Below are 20,223 nucleotides of genomic sequence, written 5' to 3'. Positions count from 1 at the left end.
TTAATATTATATTCTTATAATTATTACTTGATCATAATTATTTTTCATTATCAATTATCATTAAGAATAATTTATGACGTTTTACTATTAAAAAAATTACTTTTTATTCTACAATACTTCTTTTTGTCTGGAATATAGGATCCTTCAAACTCATTCATCAAAATCAAGAAAAGATGTTTAAATTGTTAAAATGGAACAATGAAATAACTTACCAAATTTAACTCTATTTAAAAGAATATTTTAAAAAAATCTTAAGAAGTTGTAAATAGATTTTAGCCCCTCATTCCATATTTTGTTTTTAATTTAGGCTCCGAGTAATCAAATTCTAGATCTGTCATTGCAAACGAGCCTGGTAGTGCTCTTCAAGTTGCCTTGCCACACATCACCTCCAGGGGCCTTATTTATAACCAAAGCCAAACAGACCCAAAGAAAAAGAAATATATAGACATGTGGATTATACCATGGTTCAAGCGTAAGACTCGGCTACGAATCCATCCCAGATTTCTCTCCAATGTCTCTGTTTATTATCTCCTCATTTGCTAATGGCTCAAAATACAAAAATCCCAGTGGCTCTCACCTGTGCATGCATGAATGGCTTCCACGTGTCCCGCAAGTGGATATACCATTAGCATGAACACGTGTATTTAGAGCAGACACAGATCTATTAAAGATGGATAAATTAAATTAATTATGGATTATAGATAGACCTATGGACATACTAAAAGGTAACTTTCATTCAAAACTAACCACATATTTGATGGTTTTTATGTTCACCTATTAATTTTTTTGGTCCCATGTACGTTTATCTTCAATAGATCAAATTTGCCTAAAAATTTCTCTGCCATATGAAGAATTCCCTCCTCCTTTCCTTCCTCATGGAGACACTTGTTTTTCCCTGTTCAAAGCCCTCCTCTGTGACTGTACTTGACGAGGCACGGCAAAGAATGGAAGGCGAAATTCCCTGTAAGAATCCTCACACACAACCTTAACCTCAAACACAACGCTGACGCAGGCGCCGTTACGCCCTTTTGTCCTCCTCTCGGTCCTCGCCGAGCCCGAACACGTGATGATCCACCACGACCGCTGCTTTCCTCTCCTTTCTTTCCCCTGACACCTTCACTGCTATGGCCTCTTCGTCGAAGTCGTCCCCTGCCTCCTCTGAGTATGCAAGCCTGCAAAACATCAAACCAGATCAACTTTATGCCTGCTTGCCGTGAAGGACCAAATTAGCATGTAAGAGTAATATATGATAGGACCAAGTGTAAGCGTGCAACAAGATTAAACAGAAAGTAGAAGTTTCCGTGATTCTTATATGGCATGGGACATTTCAAGTATAAATTAAGCAACTCTACCAAAGTCAGCCTTCAAATTGAGTGGTGAAAAACCCTGCATTCAGTGGAATTAGAATGAAGGAGTATATAAATGGATAAGATCCACCCCATTTGAGAGCTGACGTTCTCAACAGCTCCACTCCACTTCACTCGGCCTCCTGCCGATCATAACCCTTTATAGGATGCCCTCTTCGTGAGACCAGCTTTTCAACGACAACACTAATATTATGAGCACAAGTCCAAAAGAGAATCCATCCCAAAACACTAATATGTTGGACGGGAGAGATCTTTAAAGTTATAAGCCTCATTTTACTTGTAAGGCTCCTAGATGAAGGACTCATAAACAAAGCATCAACCCACAGTCCCACTCATATAATTCTTTTTAAAATTCAAAAAATGAAGCCAAATAGATCTTCTTGGTGCTTGAAACTGTCTTCTGAGCCCAACACTAACATCACATCTCTTAATAAGCTATTGTCCCAAACCAAATGGTGCACGTGGGAATACCTTCCGATTCAATAGACGGACACCAAAAATGGAGGATTTATGTTGATCAGTCGATAATGTATTTTGGCACCAGAAGTCTCTTTAAAAAGAAAATGGAAGTTTTTCACTGTTATGCAAATTGAACAGATTCTAAATATTCCCCATTTGTTAACGGAGAGTCACTCACTTAAGCCTTAGAAATTCTTGAAACACGAGCTGTGCCTAAATTTAATAACAAATATTTAATAAAATTTTAGCAAACTGCACCGAGCCACAAATAACGCAGCCATTCCCCATACTATGTGCAATGCACAAGGAAGCATGTTTAGTTACTTTATATCTTTATACTAGGTTACTACATGTTTAATATAATTGTTGGATTTGCATTCTTATCTTTTTTTCCCCATCCCTGAATTCATACTATATCACAGAAACTGAAAGCCACAAGTCCATAGTAACTGTCCAAAAGTTCAAGAAATATCAGAAGTGTGGTGCAGCTTAGATTTAAAAAATAGGGTTTATAGGATGTGATCCTAGACTCTAGAATACTTAATTGTCCCAGTAAATGAGGCATTAAAAAAAATAGAAATTCAGCAAAATATATCCTAATAGTAAAATAGACTTAAATTTTTCAGGTGAAGGAAATCATTCAAAGCAGCCATGGAAGTATCAGAATGACAATAATCACATCGCTGAAGCAATGACCTCTGCATTGACCACATCAGCATAATGTGAAAGTTCTTATGAGATGAGAGGTGAGAAAGGGTAAATTAGTTAGATTATACCTGGTGGGATTTTGAGATGGGGCCCAGAGAACACAGATTACTGCCAAGAGAATGTATGCAAGCAAAGTCCAGAAAGCAGGGATGATCCAGGCTCTTCGCCACAGTTCACTCAAAGGGTCAGATGCATTGAAGTATAGCTGTAGAAAAAATAAATCAACAAGCCTGAGTCTCTTCTACTTGTCAATATCTATGTAGCATGAAAAGAGACTATAATTTAAGAGCACTATCTTACTCCTCGTTATCTTAAGAATTGCTCAGAATTGATTGACAGATTAGATAGAAAACCAACTTGTTTACTCAAAGTCTATTTTCCTCGATGATCATTAATAAGAAATGCAGATAATAAGGAACAAAGAACTACCTCATATCCAATCCAAATAACAGAAAGTAACACTGTCACTGCAAGGGCATTGGTAAATTTTCTGTATAGTTCAAGTTTTGCTGTACTTCTTCGAGTCTGTGTGCATAAACCATAGACAAATGGACATAATCATTGATAAAGGAGAGTCAAGCGAATCAAATGTAAATGGCATTGGGTTAAACCATAGGTAGAACTATTGCCAACATTCTATAAAGGAATGATCGTTTCTCTGGGTACTGCTCATGTGTTCTCGCTTATATTATAATACTTTCTAAAACAAAGGATGTCTATGTCTCTCTCATAAACATTTGAATTTACACTGAACTGAATAATATTTTCTTAGGAATTTCCAAAATATGCATATAGCTAATTCAATCATTTACCAGTGACAAAAATTGAGGATATTTTTTCAACTGGAGATTTGAAAGAGATGAAATGCAACAGAAGGTATAACTTAAAACTATACAACTACAGAAACATAGAACTGGCTAACTAGATGAAGTAATGTTTCACATTGTTCAGTATAATTTACTTTCATTTCACCATTGACACTCACAACAATGTCCAAAACTTGTCTATGCTCAAACTTCGTGGACCAGTACTGAGTTCACTAAATTTTTACCATCCCACAAAGCTAACAAGCACTGCAGACAGTATTTAGCAAGTATGTGGATCATAAGAGCAGGCAGGGGAGAAGTTACTAAAAACAAAGTTACCTGAAGCTTTTCCAGCGTTTTAGATAGTGATGAAAATATCCAAAGAATAAAACATGCATCCAATAGAGCAACAGGCAGCACCAGAAAAAGCCTTGTTTTACCAGAGAAGTCATTAATATTACCCAGATGTTCAACCAGCTCAAGTGCCTCAGAAGAAATAAAATAGGATGCACCAAGAAGAAGTACTCTTGTGGTTATAGCTCCAAGTGTTGGGCGCACAACACCGTAGCCCATGGAAACCACTAGAATAAGAAGCCGTGAGACTGTCTTCTTGACAGCAGTGAAGGTCACAGCCCATAACGTAATTCCCATCGGTCTGGTTCCAGTGGAATTGAAATTTGCATACTCAAAATACCAAAGAGCCATCTCACACATTCCAAGACCAATGACCGCAGTGATGTGGTAATGCAATTGTATTATGTCTTTCCAATACTGCAAAAACCTTAGAAACCAGAGCAGACCTAGTAACAGGTAAGCCAAAGACATTAAACCATAAAATGTCATCAGTGGCATCATCTTTCCTGGAAGATAACCATCCGGATTTCTCCAAACAGTTCTTCCACTGATTATTGTACCCTTCAGTTCAGGATCACAAAACATAAAATACAGGTAATACATTCCAGTACTGTTTATCTCAACATTTTGGAGAACCATTTTAGTCTCTTCATTTTTCCCTTCGAAGAATGTCTGTAGACGTTTGGGGCCATTAGGATCATCAGGGTCTTCATGGATGATAACCTCCCCCACCTTGCAGGAACCATCTTTGGCAAGTTCTGGGGTGCAGCATATAGCTTCGGAGTTCAAATAAGCACCCCCAATCTTCTTTCTGTCTTTTACCTTAACTATAATAGCTTCAACCAAGCCTGTTCTTTGCTGCATCTCATTCTTCAGTGCAGCAGATTCTTTCGTTCTTCGAAAGGTAAGAGACTCAAACCTGGTTGTTCATGAGATATAGAGGAAATTAAAACTTTGAAAATTCATTCTCATGTAGTACCAAAAAAAAAAAAGTCATGAACATCCATTTTGATCAGTTAAATTTTCCTCCAAAATATTCCCCTGATTAAAAAGACTCCAGCAACATTCATATTGACTTCTGCTACAATTTTATTGGACGGAGCAATAATTGCAAACTCTTATCAGCATTGTAATGCATCGTTTAAATCAATTCAGATAAGAGATATCTCTGTCATTTAGAGCATTCAGTCGGAAGCTAGCATTGGAAAATGAGGCAATCAGGCACCCTGACAAAACAAAAACGAATTTTCTGTCGAAGAGGTCGACAAGAAAATGACGGAAGACCATGTGTTTTCTGGAAAACAGACAGATCAAATTTGCCCAGTTGTTCCCAAAAGCAAACGAGTATGTCCAGAAAAGAACGAAAGGAAGCTAAAAACGAGTACGGAATAGCTCCAATTTACCTGATGAAAGATTTCCCATTAAGGGACTTGTCCTCCGAAGCTTGTGTGTCGTTAACGGAGACGACTCTGGAGGCATAGAGACCTTCACTGCCACCGTGGAAGAAGAAGGAATTCGCCCGGTGAATGAAAGTTTCGTTTCGATATTCGTGGATCGAAGCGGCCACATGGACAATTGAGTAGCAGCTGAGATATATAATCACAGAGGCGACAATATAATGCCCATTCAAACCCAGATCAGATGAAGAATAAAGCTTCATCTTTCTTTCTCCCCAACTGTGCTTCCCCGGCTCTCTGACTGACTGATTTCTCTTTAATGCGAAATAGTGAAAAAGATTAAGGTTACGCTTACGCAAATGAAATCACTCACCTTTTGGGGTTATAGGGTAATGGGATATTAAATCAAGTTACTGAATTTCCGTTTCTGTCTGGTGGGAATGAGAATCACATTAAGGTTCCTTAATTGAGCAACAAACATGGCAAAGAACGTGACAACCATATCTGGACTGGACACTAATATGGTTTAGGAATTAGGATATTGTAATGAAATGAAATCAATATTATAAAATTCATGTTACTTGCTTGATAGCCAATCCATGTTATTGTTTTATAACGTTGAGATGTAACTAAGTAGTAAATAAGTTTAGAAAATAAATTTAATCTTTATAACTTTAGACTCAGGTATTTACTGTCACAATTTACTTTTATTAATTAAGGAATATACGTTTTTATCTCTTCTTTTGTTTTGATATGATAATCACAGTTAAGAAAAGTGCATAATGCGTTGTGGAGGATCCAGTAAAGCATTTGACCATTCTGCCAAGTTATTCAATTAAATTTGCAAAAGAATCTACGGAATGTGGACCTCTTTCTTTTTTTTTTAAAAAAAAAAAGCTATTGAATTCTTTTATCGGATGACTATGAGTTAGACCAACAGGTGACGAACACTGATTGAGAAGGCAAGTTCAATTCTTGACCCGGGATGTGTATTGAAATTTAAAAAACAAACAAAGAAATAAAGAAATAACTTGTCAAAGGCGTTCATCTCTCTGGTTGATTGCTTAGACTGTGTCCATATTTATAAGTTTTCAACTGTACATAGTGCTATTATTACCTGTTATGGTGGAATGGTATTCTTATTTTATTGTACACGTGTTTTTTTTAATTCAAAGATGAAAACATTAGTTTATTTTATTTTAAAAAAATGATAAATAAAATTTCTTTAAAATATATATGATAATTTAATTCTTTAAAATGTCATAATATTTTAAAAAATTTTAAAAAATTTTCTGTCATTAATGAATTTATATAAGTTATCAAATTATCCTTATTAAAAATAAATAATTTGTAATATTTTTTTAAAATTCACAATAATACAATAACAAATTATAATTTTACATGTTAAATTTTTTATTTGTTATTGTATTGTTATAAATGTAGGAAGAAAAGTTGTGAATCATTTATTCTTAATAAGAATAATTTAATAATTTATATAAATTTATTAATAATAAAAAAAATTTTAAAAATTTTAAAAAAATTATGATATTTAAGAGATTAAATTATTATTTATATATTTTTAAAAAATTTTATTATCATTTTTTTATTTTATTTCATTTCATTTAAAATGCGGCATTGGAAAGCTTAAAGTTTCAACTTTAAAGTTTCAACTTTCAACTTTCAACTTTCCATGCCGAGCCAGGAGGTGGGAGAAATTGAGAATTGACGTCAAGTTTATCCACAGACTGCAATACAACTTTGCGCCAAACGACAACGTATTAAGCGAAGTAAATACAAGTACTTAACGAACATACGAGAACTTCAAACGGAAGGTGAACATAAATAACGGATTTAAATTCTCTGAATTCAGATTTATAAATTTATATGAAATTTTATTTTTGTAGAATTTTCATTTTTTTTAAAAAAATTGAGAATAAAATTTATTTAAAATATATAAATGATAATTTAATCTTTTAAAATATAATAATTCCCTTGAAATCTCTAAGGACTTTTTGTTATTAATAAATTTATATAAATTTTTAAATTAATCTTATTAAAAATAAATAATTCATAAATTTTATTTAAATATTCACAACTTTTTTTCTTATATTCACAATAATGCAACAATAAATAAAAAATTAATATGTGAAGTTGTAATTTACTATTGCATTATTGTGAATATGAAAAAAAAAGTTGTGAATATTTAAACAAAATTTATGAATCATTTATTTTCAACAAGGACAATTTGATAATTTATATAAATTTATTAACGACAAAAAAGTTTTCAAAAACTTCTAAAAAATTATTGCATTTTGAGAGATTAAATTATTATTTATACATTTCAGGAAAATTTTATTATCATTTTTCTTTATTTTATTATTTTTTATAAAATATAAAATTTTTAATTTTTTTTAAAATTGAAAACTTCACTTAAATTCATCCATCTCAATTTTAAAGAATTTAAATTTATAAATATTGCGCGCCGCTCAATCTCATCAATTATCCCTTGGCTTCGTTTTAATTTCATTTGAAACCACTCAAGCCACTCCCCAACATGCCAACTTCATTTGTTTTTTTCCCCAAGTTGTTTCCAAATTTTACCATTAATTCCTCCCTTGTTTTCCCAATAGATGTGTTTTTAAGAGAAAAGAATAATATTCCACACTATAAATGTCGTTAAGAATTTAAAGGTAAATAATACTTTTCTGTTTTATTCCCCCTTATTTTAACAATTTTAAATGGGGGAAGGATTTGAGTAACAAACCCATTTTTATGTTTTTTTTTAATCTGTGCGCAAAAACAATATGAAAAATCAGCCTTTCATCTTATGAATTTTTTATTATAAATAACTTCTAACTATCTTATCAAACTTTAAAAAATCTTAATCGTGTTTGAAAATTAAATAATTTTTTTTATTTTATCCATATTTAGATTATAAAATTTTCATATTTGCATTACATTGTCTCTAATAATTAATAATTTTAAATCATGGTAACATTGTAAAAACTTAATTAATAATCTATTAACTATCAAATGATGAAATAAAATGAGAATCGTCTCTTCTAAAATGTACTTTATAATAATGATTGAAACGGTACTCCCTGCTGTCCAAATTGTAGACCCTCCAATCATATATTACATGCTGTCAATAGTTACTTCTTTGAATATTTCTCATGTCCACATAAATCAATACATGTGCAAATTAAGAAAAATAATTTCAAAAAGTACTGAGTTTTCTATGTTTTGGGATTAGGCTTAGCTGGGAAAAGTGTCTTGCAATTTGGACTGGATATATAATTGTAAGTCACGTCGATCTAGCTATTTAATCGAAATGGAGGAGATGCAGCCAAATAATTTATATTTAAAATAGGAAAAAGTTTGAATTTACTCTTTATTAAATATGCCATCTTTATAAATACTTTTGTTTTAATTACATGCAATCTCTTCCACTGTTCATAGAAAAATTATGCAAGTGTAAAACTGAAAGAAAATAATTAATAATCATCTGTTCATACAATTTACAACAAGGATAATATTTTTAATACAGCTTACACATGCAGGCAGGGGAAGTAATATATATATATATATATATATATATTTTATTTTGACTGAAGGGGGAAATAAATATTGTGAACGGTGGGAGCAACATAAACACGCGGCAAACACGTAAAGGTGTGAACCAAAGCACACACTTGTCCGTAAAGTTTAATTCAATTCAATCCTCGCTTTCCATTTTCACATAAAAGAAAGACAGATTAAGTCCTGTGAATTCCCATGTGATCTTTTATTTATACATATACGCATACGCGCGCATGAAAACCAAAAAATAAAACTAAATTTAATTCACACGGTTTAGTTGGTGTGGGACATGCATTTCATTGAAATTAATCAAACTTGAATGAAGTCATCATAATCGTCTCATGGCGTGAATGCAATGACTATAGTAAATAAAAAATATTGTTTCTTAAAATATTTTCTCCATCTCAAATTATCAACACTTTTAAAAAATATTTATCATTTTAAAATATATACATTAAATTTTATTAAATATACTTATTTTAATATTGTATTTTCTCTCTCTATTTAATACTAATTAGTGTAGATTTAAGATTATTAAATGAATAATATTTTTTAAAATTTATATTTTTGCTTTGAAATAAAGTTGTTAAACGTATTTAATAAAAGTTAATATAGATATTATTTAAAACTGTCTTATAATTTGGGATAAAGGAAGTATTTTATTATTTTTTCAATGTCATTCCTTGTTTACTTGTTATGGTTTGAATTCCTAAACAATATTTTAATATGATTATTAGTTATAAATAAAAAAGTATTTTTAATTTTAACAATTTTAAGGCTATCACTTCTTGATAAACGTGAAATTAATTAATTTGTTTATATCAAGAAATGGAAAGAGAAAATTTTAATTAAAAATGTATTTACTTTATCGTTAATTTTAAGAGTTATATTGAAGTCTCAACGTTTAAACCATCAAACAAAAAAAAAATATCAAGAAGCACCACGAAAAGGTGCAGTGTAAGAACGACGAAGCGTGAATTGTACGGCTTGGGTTGGGAGGGAGAAACATGAAAAAGATTTTTTTTTTTTACTTGTCAACTTTAAATTAATCAAGATAAAAAATTTATAAGCCAATATATAAATGTATATTACATAAAATAAATACATGACGTGCATACTAAATACTTTTAATTCTATTTATAGCGAGAGAAAAAAAATTTAATCTATTTATAAGATATTTATTAATTCTCAAATTCTTTTTTATATTTTACCCTTCTTAAATGCTTTAAATAAAAATATTAGTAATAAAATTTAAGAGTATTTATTAAAAGTAAAAGTAAAAATTTATTAAATTTTAAGATAAAATTAATAAGGTTTAATTTTTTTAATTTTAATAAAATATGATGAAAATAATTTATAAATAAAATGAGAAAAAGTATGCAGGAATATGCCATAAAAATTTGAGTGTCATTAAAAATAATATTATTAACTATTGGGGACCACTAATATGTACTCCCTCCAATCTTATTTATAAGTCATTTTTACTAACTTTATCAATACTAATACAATAAAAATATAAGAAATAAAAATAAGTAAAATTTTAAATATAACCCTCAAGTAAAAGTTAAGTTAATATATAATATTATTTTTTTATCTTCCTCTCTTTTATTTTTAAGGATAATTTAAAATTTTAATTAAAAAAATAATTTATTAACAAATAAGTTATAAAATAAATTAATTATATTTTTAAAGTAACTTATATATACCTGAACCAAGGAGTATACATCACACACAGTACTGGGACAAAGGAAATAAGTGATAAATTAAAGTACCGTCCCTGTAATTTGCATTCCCGGGGCCCAGGTGTTGTTACACAACCGCACACGCACACCTGTCTGTTCCATGATTAAACACGGAATGTTACTGTATTTGTTTTGATACACCCTCATACTTTCATAACTGAGTCATAATTAATGGGTTTTTTAAATTTTGTATTTTTTTTAAATTGTTGTATTATTTAATTTGTGAATGTAAAGAGACCACAAATAAGTTACAAAAAATAAACTTTATATTCACAAACTCGAATAGGTAGATATACCCAGTACCTTGAGAGACATACAAGATGGAGATGAATCTACAGAATATATTCTTAATGTCTACATATCTAAATCTAAACATAACATCAGGAAAAATTAGACTGAATCAATCTACTTACTTATTGTGTGTTTATGACAAACAGGTGAGATATTTAATGCATGAGCCCGATGGCAGATGTTCTGCATTTTGTGGATGGGACATGAAACCGTTCTGTTTCCTTTTCACTGTTCTTTCTTTTTTAAAAAAATCCAGTCACTCATCATCTCAGTAGAAAAAGTCTTTATAGTTTATAATGCATCTGAGTGGGAAAAAGTCTGAGTTTTTAACCACTTGATTAGGGAAGTTCTATATTTAAATAGTATAATATTCAAATCTATATCCTCGTTCTCTCTCAATTTTTATTTATAAAAAAAATTATTACCTTCAACTTATTTTTTTATATAAACAAAATTATATTTTTTAATAAGTATTTATTATAAAATTTTTAAATTATTTTTAATAATTTTATCATTCATGATCATAAGAGACAGTTAATGAAAGCTTGATCAAATCAATTAATAAAGTTATTGTGGTATAAACATTTAATATAGTTAATTAATTTTTTAAAATTGTGTGATATAATTTTTTTCCTACAAATAAAAACGTAGGGAGTATATAAGAAGGTAAACGAATAATCAATAATTAATATTTGATAATATATAAAATTTATAAAGAGTTATACATTTTTATTTGGCTTCGTGAATTTTTTAAATCTTTTTCTCACACATTTTAATATAATTTAAATGTTATAAAAATAACATATTTTTTCAAAAAAATATCATCATCTATAAAAAATATCTAATTACATTTCGTAGCAACACTCACGTAATAACGCACCCAAAGAAAAAAAAAATAGAATTACACGAGTGTTGAAGTTTTTTTTATTAATCATAAATTTAGACTTGCCACTGATCATATCAAAATAATTTAAGCTATTCTAGAAAAACTCACCACACACTTTTAACGCTTTGATTAATTTTAATTTCTAGCTTGTCATTTATCATACATCTATTAGGGTTAACTTCTCCGGTCAAATAATTTGGTAAGCAGATATATAATTATATATATAGGACCAGTTAATTGAAGAATCTAGATCCCATGTCCAACAAGTTTTCTCTACACAGTCAAGGATATTAGTGATTAGTGAAACTACGTAAGCCAGGGATGATTTTCCCAGAACCCGGGTAATTAATCGGTTCAATTACGTTCAAATCTTCAAGACAGAGAATTGGAAAGCCTCAAGAAGAAGCAAATATTTGTCACGACGATGGATATGGTCATACATAGGTTCAGCGCTAAGAAAATTCATCACATAAAGAGGTCCAAATTTGAAAGAAACGGTTTAAATGGGCAAGAAGACCCAAACAAAATTAAATTAAAATTACTTTGAAAATTTCTCAGGACCTCACGCGCTGACCTGGTCTTCGCTTAATATTCCCCGTTCTTCTTCTTCTTCTTTTTTCCCTTGTACCGTGTAAAAGGAAACATAAATGCTTTTTCCGGCCCAAGCCTCCAACAACACCATCACAATCATATATTATATATAGAACCGCTTGAGAAATTTAATACCATGTTCTACATTCAGACCTATATTTTCTGAGTGTTTTCAAATATACCTCCTCGTTCGTTCGTACCTAGCGAATAGCACATACTCAGAGAGAATAACTAAACATGGACGACGACGTTAGTTGTTTGATCCAGAGGGCTTGCGAGTTAGCCAGAGACCTTGAATCGAACCTGCCCAGCCAATCTGCTGATTCAGTGTTGAGCTGCGTTGATGAGATTGTGGAGAAACTTAATGCTGCCAAAGCGAGGCTGTTGGTGCCGCCTCATCGTGAAGATGAAGCTGCAGTGAAGCAAGAAATGATACGGCATCATCATCCTCAAATGGCGCCAGCAACTTCTTCGTTTTTACAAGAATGGCTATCTGTGAGCCGTCAGTTTGTCTCAATGCCGCAGCTTCAAGCTCCGACGAGGACGCCGGCGCCGCCGAGGGGTGCCCTGCAGATCATGACTGACTCGGGTCCGAGAGATGTAGAAGCTTCTGCAGAAGGTGATGTCGAAGCATCTCCTTCTCGACGCCGAAAAAGGTAACTAGTATTAATATTAATTTACGGTCTTTTCTCTTTTCTATCTTGAAATATTAATTATGAATTCCGGTGATGAATATATATATATATGATTGTGACTCATTATGCATCGATCTAATCATTAATATATTCTTTTATGTGAAATGTAGATCGTGATCAGCTATGTTTGTTTATGTGCTGTGTTAATAATTAGTATTAGCTCTATGTATACCCCACAAGAATTGAAAGCAAGAAACAAAAAGCGAGGTAGCGCCTTTGAATTACTGGATGTTCGTTTTGCTCAAAAGTAGAAGATTTTCCTACTTCTTTCTTTGTACATATAACACGAAATGTCTGATCAATGATTTACAATACCAAAAAAAGATTATTACTACAGATATAGTACTATACTACGATCCTCATCCATGTTTGCAATTAATGGTGTTAATAATGCACAGTAGCAGGAAGGATGATGCAGAGAAGACAACAATGATGGTTCCAGCAGTTCAGTTTGGGAACACAGATGTGCCTCCAGAGGATGGCTTCACTTGGAGAAAATATGGCCAAAAAGAGATCCTAGGCTCTAATTACCCCAGGTGATGTGTGTGTGTGTGTGTGTGTGGCGCTTATATACACTAATTCAAATACATACTAAAGTAAATAAAATGAGAAATTAACATTGTTACGTTAATACTTGTTTGTGCAAATGCAGGTGGTTGGTGTGTTAGTTCATTGAGCGTAGACATATGTATCCAAATGGGTCCATGCATGTTTGAGAGTGGTTAAAACTTGAAAACAAAATATTAACTCATACAACTTGACAAATTCAATTCAAAGTATTACATATCTAAGACCTTTCTGCTTTTCACATCTAGTTGTTGACTCATTCCCAGGTAGCAAATATTTGCTCGTTGACGTTATACATGTGCTCCGTGAGCGCGCGCGCGCGTTTAGTACATACATCAATTAATTTTCATCTTTAATTTGCACACATGTACAGTGACCGCCGCTTGGTTTGGCTTTGGCACATCAATTTTAATATTCGTCCTTGACTGTATATATATAGCGACCCACTTGATTACCCAATTGGCTGCAGATGAAGGACAATTTTTTCCCTTCTCTGCTTTTCTTTTCGTTTTTGGCTGAATTGCTTCTATAAGTGTGAAAAACGAAAGCCAAGCTCAGTCACCTCTGGCTAATTCAAATGGCAAGGACTAATTAATTAATTAATTAAATCAACTGATAAGTATAATTATGACTAATGATTATTAATAAGTAATGCAATTTCATTTTGCAGGAGTTACTTCAGGTGCACGCACCAGAAATTATATCAATGCCCAGCGAAGAAACAAGTGCAGCGTCTGGATAATAACCCTAATATGTTTGCAGTAACATATAGAGGTAGCCACACGTGCCACATGTCATCCACAGCTCCATCTTCATCAGTTCCCCCACAACTTATGATCACACAGTCACATGACATCACCCACACTAATAATCCCGGCAGTACTATTGCTTCTTCCCAGTTGTCTCCTTCTTCTACTTCCGTTTCTGGTTGGTTGTCTTCCGTCCACCTCGGCCTCCTTCCGAGTGGTTCAGGCGTGGTTCCAGCCGGTACGGCAGCCGGTGGCAGCGCCGGCCCCTCCTCGTCGAGATTCGGTGCTGATTACCCGGTGGCTGATATGGCTGACGTCATGTTTAACTCAGGTTCTAGCAGTGGTAACAGCATGGAGTCTCTCTTCCCTTCAGCTGAAGAGAAATGGGAAGCAGGCGACAAGAAAAGCTAAGGAGCTTTCATTGATTTTGCAGAGGAAAGGCAAAAATTTTGCTGATTGAATATCTTATGAAGGGCTGCCAAGAATTGCTTCCAATTAAATTGGGAGATTTTGCAACTTAATTATGCCTTCAACTTCAGAAGTTGATCATATATTTCTCACAGACTATTTAGTCTGTTCAATTATATTCCCTTCATTTAATTTTCTTTCAGTTCAAATTCCTAATATCATTAGTTCATATATAGAAGCTGAAACTTAAATGATCTAAATGTGAAAAGAAAATAAAAACCTGATCTATTGTCTCAAGCGACAAATAATAAGGATCTTTTTGTAACTTGTGACGATAGACCGGATTTTTATTTTGAAAAAACTCATTCAGCTTCTTTGGTTGCATACATATGAACAAGGGTATTAGGGTTTAAGATAGGAGGAAAATCAGAAAGAGGGATTAGTAATTGAAAATCTGAGATTTATATATAATCAACTTTTTAAGTTAATAATGAGAGATACATTTTAATTACACAGCTAGGTTAATGATTTGTTTACATTTTGGCTTTTAATCAATTCTCAAACACACGCCCATAGTAGCTATTAGCTTGAATCTGCAGACTGCAGAGTCGTTGATTTGATCCTCATTAATTAGGGAGGACGACCTTGTAGTATTAGCAATTTTTTTCCTTGAATAAATGTCATTCTTGGATACACAGTGACTATATATGCATGTGCATCACTCATTTTGATTCTAGGTGCAATTTGGAGTGTCATTAGTATGCAAGCGAGTATGAAAAAAATGTAAAGGTTAGTCTAGTTAACTTCTCTTAATTTGTTAATTTGGTACATCTTCATGGTTGAATATGTGTCCTGTTGGGTTTGTTATGGCCTTAGTAGGGGCTAAACATCCGCTTTATAGAATACATAGAAATTCAACAACGATTTCCGTTTGTAGGAGACTGGAGGTTTTTTAAGATAATTCTTATCATGTTTTTATAACTATTGTTCACTGATTTTTATGTAGTCTTCCGTTGAAAGAACGACTTTCCTATATGCGGCTGTTGATAAAAATATATCCAGAAGCTTATCTTTAATTTTTCTGAAAATATCTCTAATTCGGTCATCCCCCTTCTGTATCCCCCCCCCCCCAACCCCACTTTCTCTCTTTTTTTCTTCTTTTTTTCCAGTTGGGTCCACTGTACGCAATGGCCAAGTTTAGAGAATTTCATAGAGGAATATTAAATGCGAATTAAATTGATCTGGTCTCACTGTACGTACTACAACGACACAACGTCATTGAATATTGACAAATCATTACACACATACTACTAACCTTCCTTTATGTTTGATTTATAAGGATGGAGACGCTCAGTTATAATTAGTATATAGATGAACTAGGGTAAATTAGACTTTTATACACCACTTCTGGCTACAATTAATCTATGTTTAGCATGACATTAAGCATGGAACTTGAAAGATTGAATTGAGCCCTATTAATTAATATAGTAAAAAGAAGAAGAAGAAGAAGAAGAACAATGGAGACCTATCACTATCTAAGAATCTTCTACAGGACTTGTGTTGGTACCATCGCTTTAACGTGTTGAAGAGGGAGTCATGACCTGTTCTGGAAGGACTTAAGAATAAAAACAGCTTTATATACATATATACATATATATAAATATATATATTTATTCTGAAAACGATCCATTTTGTCACTAAGCAAAGAGCCAAAGACTTTGATCAGATCTAACTGTGTGTTTCCTGCCTGCCTTCAATTCATTAGTTACCCTCTTCATACGTTTTTGTCCTTTGGGCTCCACTGACTTTAGCATCTTCTTTTTTAAGACTTCAGAGACAAAACACACGTACAGTTCATAGTTCATATATGTACCAAGATATAGTTCACGCAAGGCCTCCACTAACCTCTGATATATATATATATATATATATCACAAACGTTAGGTTAGATCAGATTGATTATTTGTGACAGTAGGAACAATGATCAAATGTTATACGTACACCAACAATGTTGGAATATGTACCTGGGTTTTGAGTTACGAAACTAAAGCTCATCATCATCAGGATCATCGAAGGGGAAATAATCGGAGCCAAAATGAACAGAATCATCAACCCCGAAATCCAAAGAGCCACCAGAACATGAATACACAGTATCTGCATTATCATCAGACCCCAAGGGCCCTACTATTGCAGCCTCGGACAGATCTTTGAGATCCGACCATAAACTGGGGTCCAAGCAGCTGTCTGTGAAATCACTCGTCTGTGTCTCCTCCTTAGGATGCTCTTGTTTTATGGGATCGATGACCTTGGCTTCTTCGTTTGGAATCTCTGAGTCTGCGAGAAATGATGATCCCCAGTTACCAGATTCTGTGACCACCAGGGGTGTCTTAGGGATGTCTTTACATGTGTGATATCCGATGTACGTTATTTGATACATATCAGGATTCTCTTGGATTCGCTGCACCTGCTTGACCGCTCTACAACCTTGTACATACTTGCGAGTGCACCTCAAGTAACTCCTGCCATACATCCAATCAAATGCTAATTAATTAATGTTTCATAACACTAGCTTGGGTAGAAGATACTATGCATGAAAAAGCATCGAGTTCTGTTTATGTAAGTGCCAAACAGGTGTCACGCAACAAAATGACGGATGGTTCTTTCTTTTTGTAATGTTTAACGTGCTTTATAGAAAGCGCACGAATCATTATGTTCTGAGAGTTTTCGTTTTCCACATCTGGTGATGCTGACAAATTATTAAAGAAGGTTTACAGTTCTTAAAAAGACTAAAGCAATTAAGGCAGCCAAGGCTCAGATTTTGTTTCTTCAGTGTGTACGCGTATAGAAAATGGACCTATATATTTAACAGTTTCAAAGTTTACAAAATTTAATATTTCTTTATAATCCTATTTATATAAATATGTCACAGCGCAATAATGAACAGTAGTGAAAAGTACATGAACTTAAAAGAAAAAGGAAAGGATTAGATTAAACCAAAGTATGCTGAGCAGGTATTAGGAAAGTTTGGCATGAAACACAACACATATATATGAACTAGACGGAGCTTTTGGAGTCCAAAATTAGAAGGTCTTTTATACATTGATGTGTTTGGGTGTGTGTGTGGACGTACTTTGTTGTTGGAAAAAGAAAGGGAGATTGACATATAAGTATGTGTAAGGAGATAAATTAATTTAAATTAAATTTTAAAGAATGTTTAACTTTCAATTTTATAATTTTTTGTGATGAATTTATAATTTATTTTTTAAAATTTAATATAATTAAAAAATAAATTATAAATTCATCACTGTAAAATTAAAAATTCTTAAAATTTAATACTTTAAAATGTAATTTAAATTAATTGATCCCATTTTATCTGTCATTCTCCAAAAAGAAGGAAAATAATGATTACCTGGGAAATTTGAAATTAAGGATTTCCTTCTGTCCGTACTTTCTCCATGCATAATTATCATCGGCTGAGGAAGAGACTACTGTCCACGCTTGCGCAGCCCTCCTGCAAAAGAAATCAACTTCTTAAGATTCCAATCAAGTTTTTCCCACCAAATATATGTAATGGCAGGTTGTTCACAAAACAGGATTTACAACAAGAAACTCATCATATATTTTATCCAACAATATAATGATCCAATTCAACCGATGCGGTTTTTCACTCCGTCATTGTAAGCACTAAGCAGCATGCATAAGTCAGCGAAACCTCAAAGAATTAAATTTTTTCCCCTTGTCCCACTGGAAAAAAAAAAAAAAAAAGCTTTACCCACAATCATGATGTGTCCGTACAATTCCCAATTCATCCAAATCTCTGGCAATACAAGCGCCGTTGACTGGACAGATAACTAATTAGAGGTCACAATAAAACAAACAGATCAGAAAACACAGAAGAATAGAGTTTGACCTTCTTTTGTAGCAGCCTCTCCGACTCTTGGTGGCCGGCCCCGATCTCCCCCTGCTCTCCCTCGCATCCGGGGACTTGCCGTCAAGGCAATAGTCCGGCGGCGGCGGAGGATCATTCCCACCGGAAACAACCAGATCCTGAGCGACGTGGAGTTCGTCGGAGGAAGAAGAAGTGAGAAGAGAAAGAGAGTGGGTGAAGGATCTAAGAACAATCGCCAAATGTTGATGAGCAGAGAGAGATGCATCAGCCTGGAAAGGCTTCTGAAGCAGAAACTTGAGCTGGGAAGCAGACTGGTAACCCTGGACAAGCTCTCCGATCACATCAATCTTCTCCTTTTTCATCTTCATCTCCGGGGAAACAGTGGCCATATATATCGCGGAAATGGCGGAAAGGAATGTAGGTAGAGGATCTGTGAAGTTGGAAGAAGAAGGTGGGTCTGGTTTGGGGGCGCGATGAGACGAGATGAGATATGAGAATCGAGAGACGATAGGGAAGAGAAGGAAAAGGAAGGAGAGGAACACTTGTTTGGAAATTGTGGGGAAGGAGAGAGTGAGAGCAAACAATTAAATTTTTCCAAATTGCTTTGCTTACAAAGCTTCACATGACGTTGCCCTGCTGATGCACTTCCTGACGCTATGGCGAACCTATTTAATAACGTTATGTAAAACTCACCTCTGCTGCTGCTGGCATTTAATAATAGAAACTTTTTAGGGGAAATGGAATTTGAATAACGACATTAGTGTGTTGATATAGAATTTTAGCTTGTAAATTTTAAAGTTTAAGTCAAATACACAGGTCTAATTTTCTCCCTACAAATATTCTCATTTTTTTTTACTCTCTAATGTACTGCTCCCTTCCATTATTATTTAATTTTTTAGAATAGATTGATGATACTTTTTACATGTTTGGTGAAATATTAATTATATTTTTAATATTATTTTTATTTAAATTTATTAATTATGATAAAGAAATGTTATGTAAATTTAAAATTTTTTATTTAAATGTAGGTAAAATTAGATATTCATTCTTTTTATATAAAGTTAATAAATTAATTACATCTCTTTAATTTTAATAAAATAATTAAAAATATCTTATAATATGGACGTGCGAGAATATATACAAGATTCAAAATATCAAATTACAATCAAAGGTGCTTGCCATTGTTCTGGCAGTAAAGCAACCTCTAATTCCTGTGTGTTGAGGTTCAAGTTTTCTTTCCCCCGCACAAAACCTCAGAGGTTCAAGGTTTGAACTCTACAATACGTTGTGTGTGAGTTTGTAAATATATAAATGATCGCTAAAATTAAAGGCTTCTTTGGTTATATATCTTTTAAAACTAAAAATCCTTTTGAACAATTTTGGAAAACCAAAAGCTCTTTTGGTGATTATTTAATATTAGAAAATTTATTTGCTAAAAAAGTTGACCTTAGTTATTTTCAAATTTTTTTTTGTATTTGAACAATAATTTTCAAGCTTTTTAATGATAAAAGTTAATCTGGGTTTTCATTTTCAAACAACTTTTAGTTTACTAAATTTTTTTAAATTATTAAAAATATTAATTTTGTTATAATAATTAAATTTTACCAAAGTAAATTTCAATAAAAGTACTTTTGATAAAATAACTTTTGGCTAAAAATCAAGTATCACCTCTTATTAAAAACAATTATATCAAAGACACGATGAGACATTAAATATGGATATTTTGTTTGGATTT

General features: G+C 32.7%; 3 protein-coding genes across 5 annotated transcripts; 1 reads left to right on the top strand and 2 right to left on the bottom strand.

The window, feature by feature from the left end:
* Window positions 1-420: 420 nt before the first annotated feature.
* On the bottom strand, window positions 421-5,574 carry LOC129300630 (uncharacterized). The gene is made up of 5 exons (XM_054939205.1): window positions 5,098-5,574; window positions 3,680-4,613; window positions 2,964-3,059; window positions 2,603-2,739; window positions 421-1,172 (listed from the first exon to the last, which is right to left on the bottom strand). Exons 1-5 carry the CDS (start codon window positions 5,352-5,354, stop codon window positions 1,019-1,021), a joined length of 1,578 nt encoding a protein of 525 aa, XP_054795180.1. The 5' UTR covers window positions 5,355-5,574; the 3' UTR covers window positions 421-1,018.
* A 6,767-nt stretch (window positions 5,575-12,341) lies between these two features.
* On the top strand, window positions 12,342-15,626 carry LOC129297979 (WRKY transcription factor 55-like). 3 transcript variants are annotated; one of them, XM_054936371.1, is made up of 3 exons: window positions 12,342-12,836; window positions 13,280-13,411; window positions 14,113-15,626. In XM_054936371.1, the coding sequence occupies exons 1-3, from the start codon at window positions 12,418-12,420 to the stop codon at window positions 14,600-14,602; spliced, it is 1,041 nt and encodes a 346-aa protein (XP_054792346.1). In that variant the 5' UTR covers window positions 12,342-12,417; the 3' UTR covers window positions 14,603-15,626. The 3 variants fall into 3 exon arrangements, with proteins under 3 accessions (XP_054792346.1, XP_054792338.1, XP_054792329.1); XM_054936363.1 differs by having other exon boundaries at window positions 13,277-13,411; XM_054936354.1 differs by having other exon boundaries at window positions 13,274-13,411.
* Window positions 15,627-15,837: 211 nt separating this feature from the next.
* On the bottom strand, window positions 15,838-19,066 carry LOC129303951 (probable WRKY transcription factor 70). The gene is made up of 3 exons (XM_054943547.1): window positions 18,510-19,066; window positions 18,009-18,110; window positions 15,838-17,118 (listed from the first exon to the last, which is right to left on the bottom strand). Exons 1-3 carry the CDS (start codon window positions 18,875-18,877, stop codon window positions 16,644-16,646), a joined length of 945 nt encoding a protein of 314 aa, XP_054799522.1. The 5' UTR covers window positions 18,878-19,066; the 3' UTR covers window positions 15,838-16,643.
* Between the last annotated feature and the right edge of the window lie 1,157 nt (window positions 19,067-20,223).

This window comes from Prosopis cineraria, unplaced genomic scaffold (assembly GCF_029017545.1).
Source record: "Prosopis cineraria cultivar Desert tree isolate PC_DT_omini unplaced genomic scaffold, ASM2901754v1 PC2, whole genome shotgun sequence".
Lineage (NCBI taxonomy): Eukaryota > Viridiplantae > Streptophyta > Magnoliopsida > Fabales > Fabaceae > Prosopis > Prosopis cineraria.
This window is presented reverse-complemented; position numbering and strand designations above follow the sequence as displayed.

Excerpts from the sequence above, each read along its gene's own strand:
- LOC129300630 (XM_054939205.1), bottom strand. The coding sequence starts at position 5,354 with ATGAAGCTTTATTCTTCATCTGATCTGGGTTTGAATGGGCATTATATT. Across the intron at positions 4,614-5,097 it reads AATGGGAAATCTTTCATCAG|GTTTGAGTCTCTTACCTTTC; the intron begins GTAAATTGGAGC and ends ATGAACAACCAG. Across the intron at positions 1,173-2,602 it reads CCATCTCAAAATCCCACCAG|GCTTGCATACTCAGAGGAGG; the intron begins GTATAATCTAAC and ends GATGTTTTGCAG.
- LOC129297979 (XM_054936354.1), top strand. The coding sequence starts at position 12,418 with ATGGACGACGACGTTAGTTGTTTGATCCAGAGGGCTTGCGAGTTAGCC. Across the intron at positions 12,837-13,273 it reads CCTTCTCGACGCCGAAAAAG|TAGCAGGAAGGATGATGCAG; the intron begins GTAACTAGTATT and ends AATAATGCACAG. Across the intron at positions 13,412-14,112 it reads CTAGGCTCTAATTACCCCAG|GAGTTACTTCAGGTGCACGC; the intron begins GTGATGTGTGTG and ends TTCATTTTGCAG.
- LOC129303951 (XM_054943547.1), bottom strand. The coding sequence starts at position 18,877 with ATGGCCACTGTTTCCCCGGAGATGAAGATGAAAAAGGAGAAGATTGAT. Across the intron at positions 18,111-18,509 it reads AGAGGCTGCTACAAAAGAAG|GAGGGCTGCGCAAGCGTGGA; the intron begins GTCAAACTCTAT and ends TTTCTTTTGCAG. Across the intron at positions 17,119-18,008 it reads CTTAATTTCAAATTTCCCAG|GAGTTACTTGAGGTGCACTC; the intron begins GTAATCATTATT and ends GATGTATGGCAG.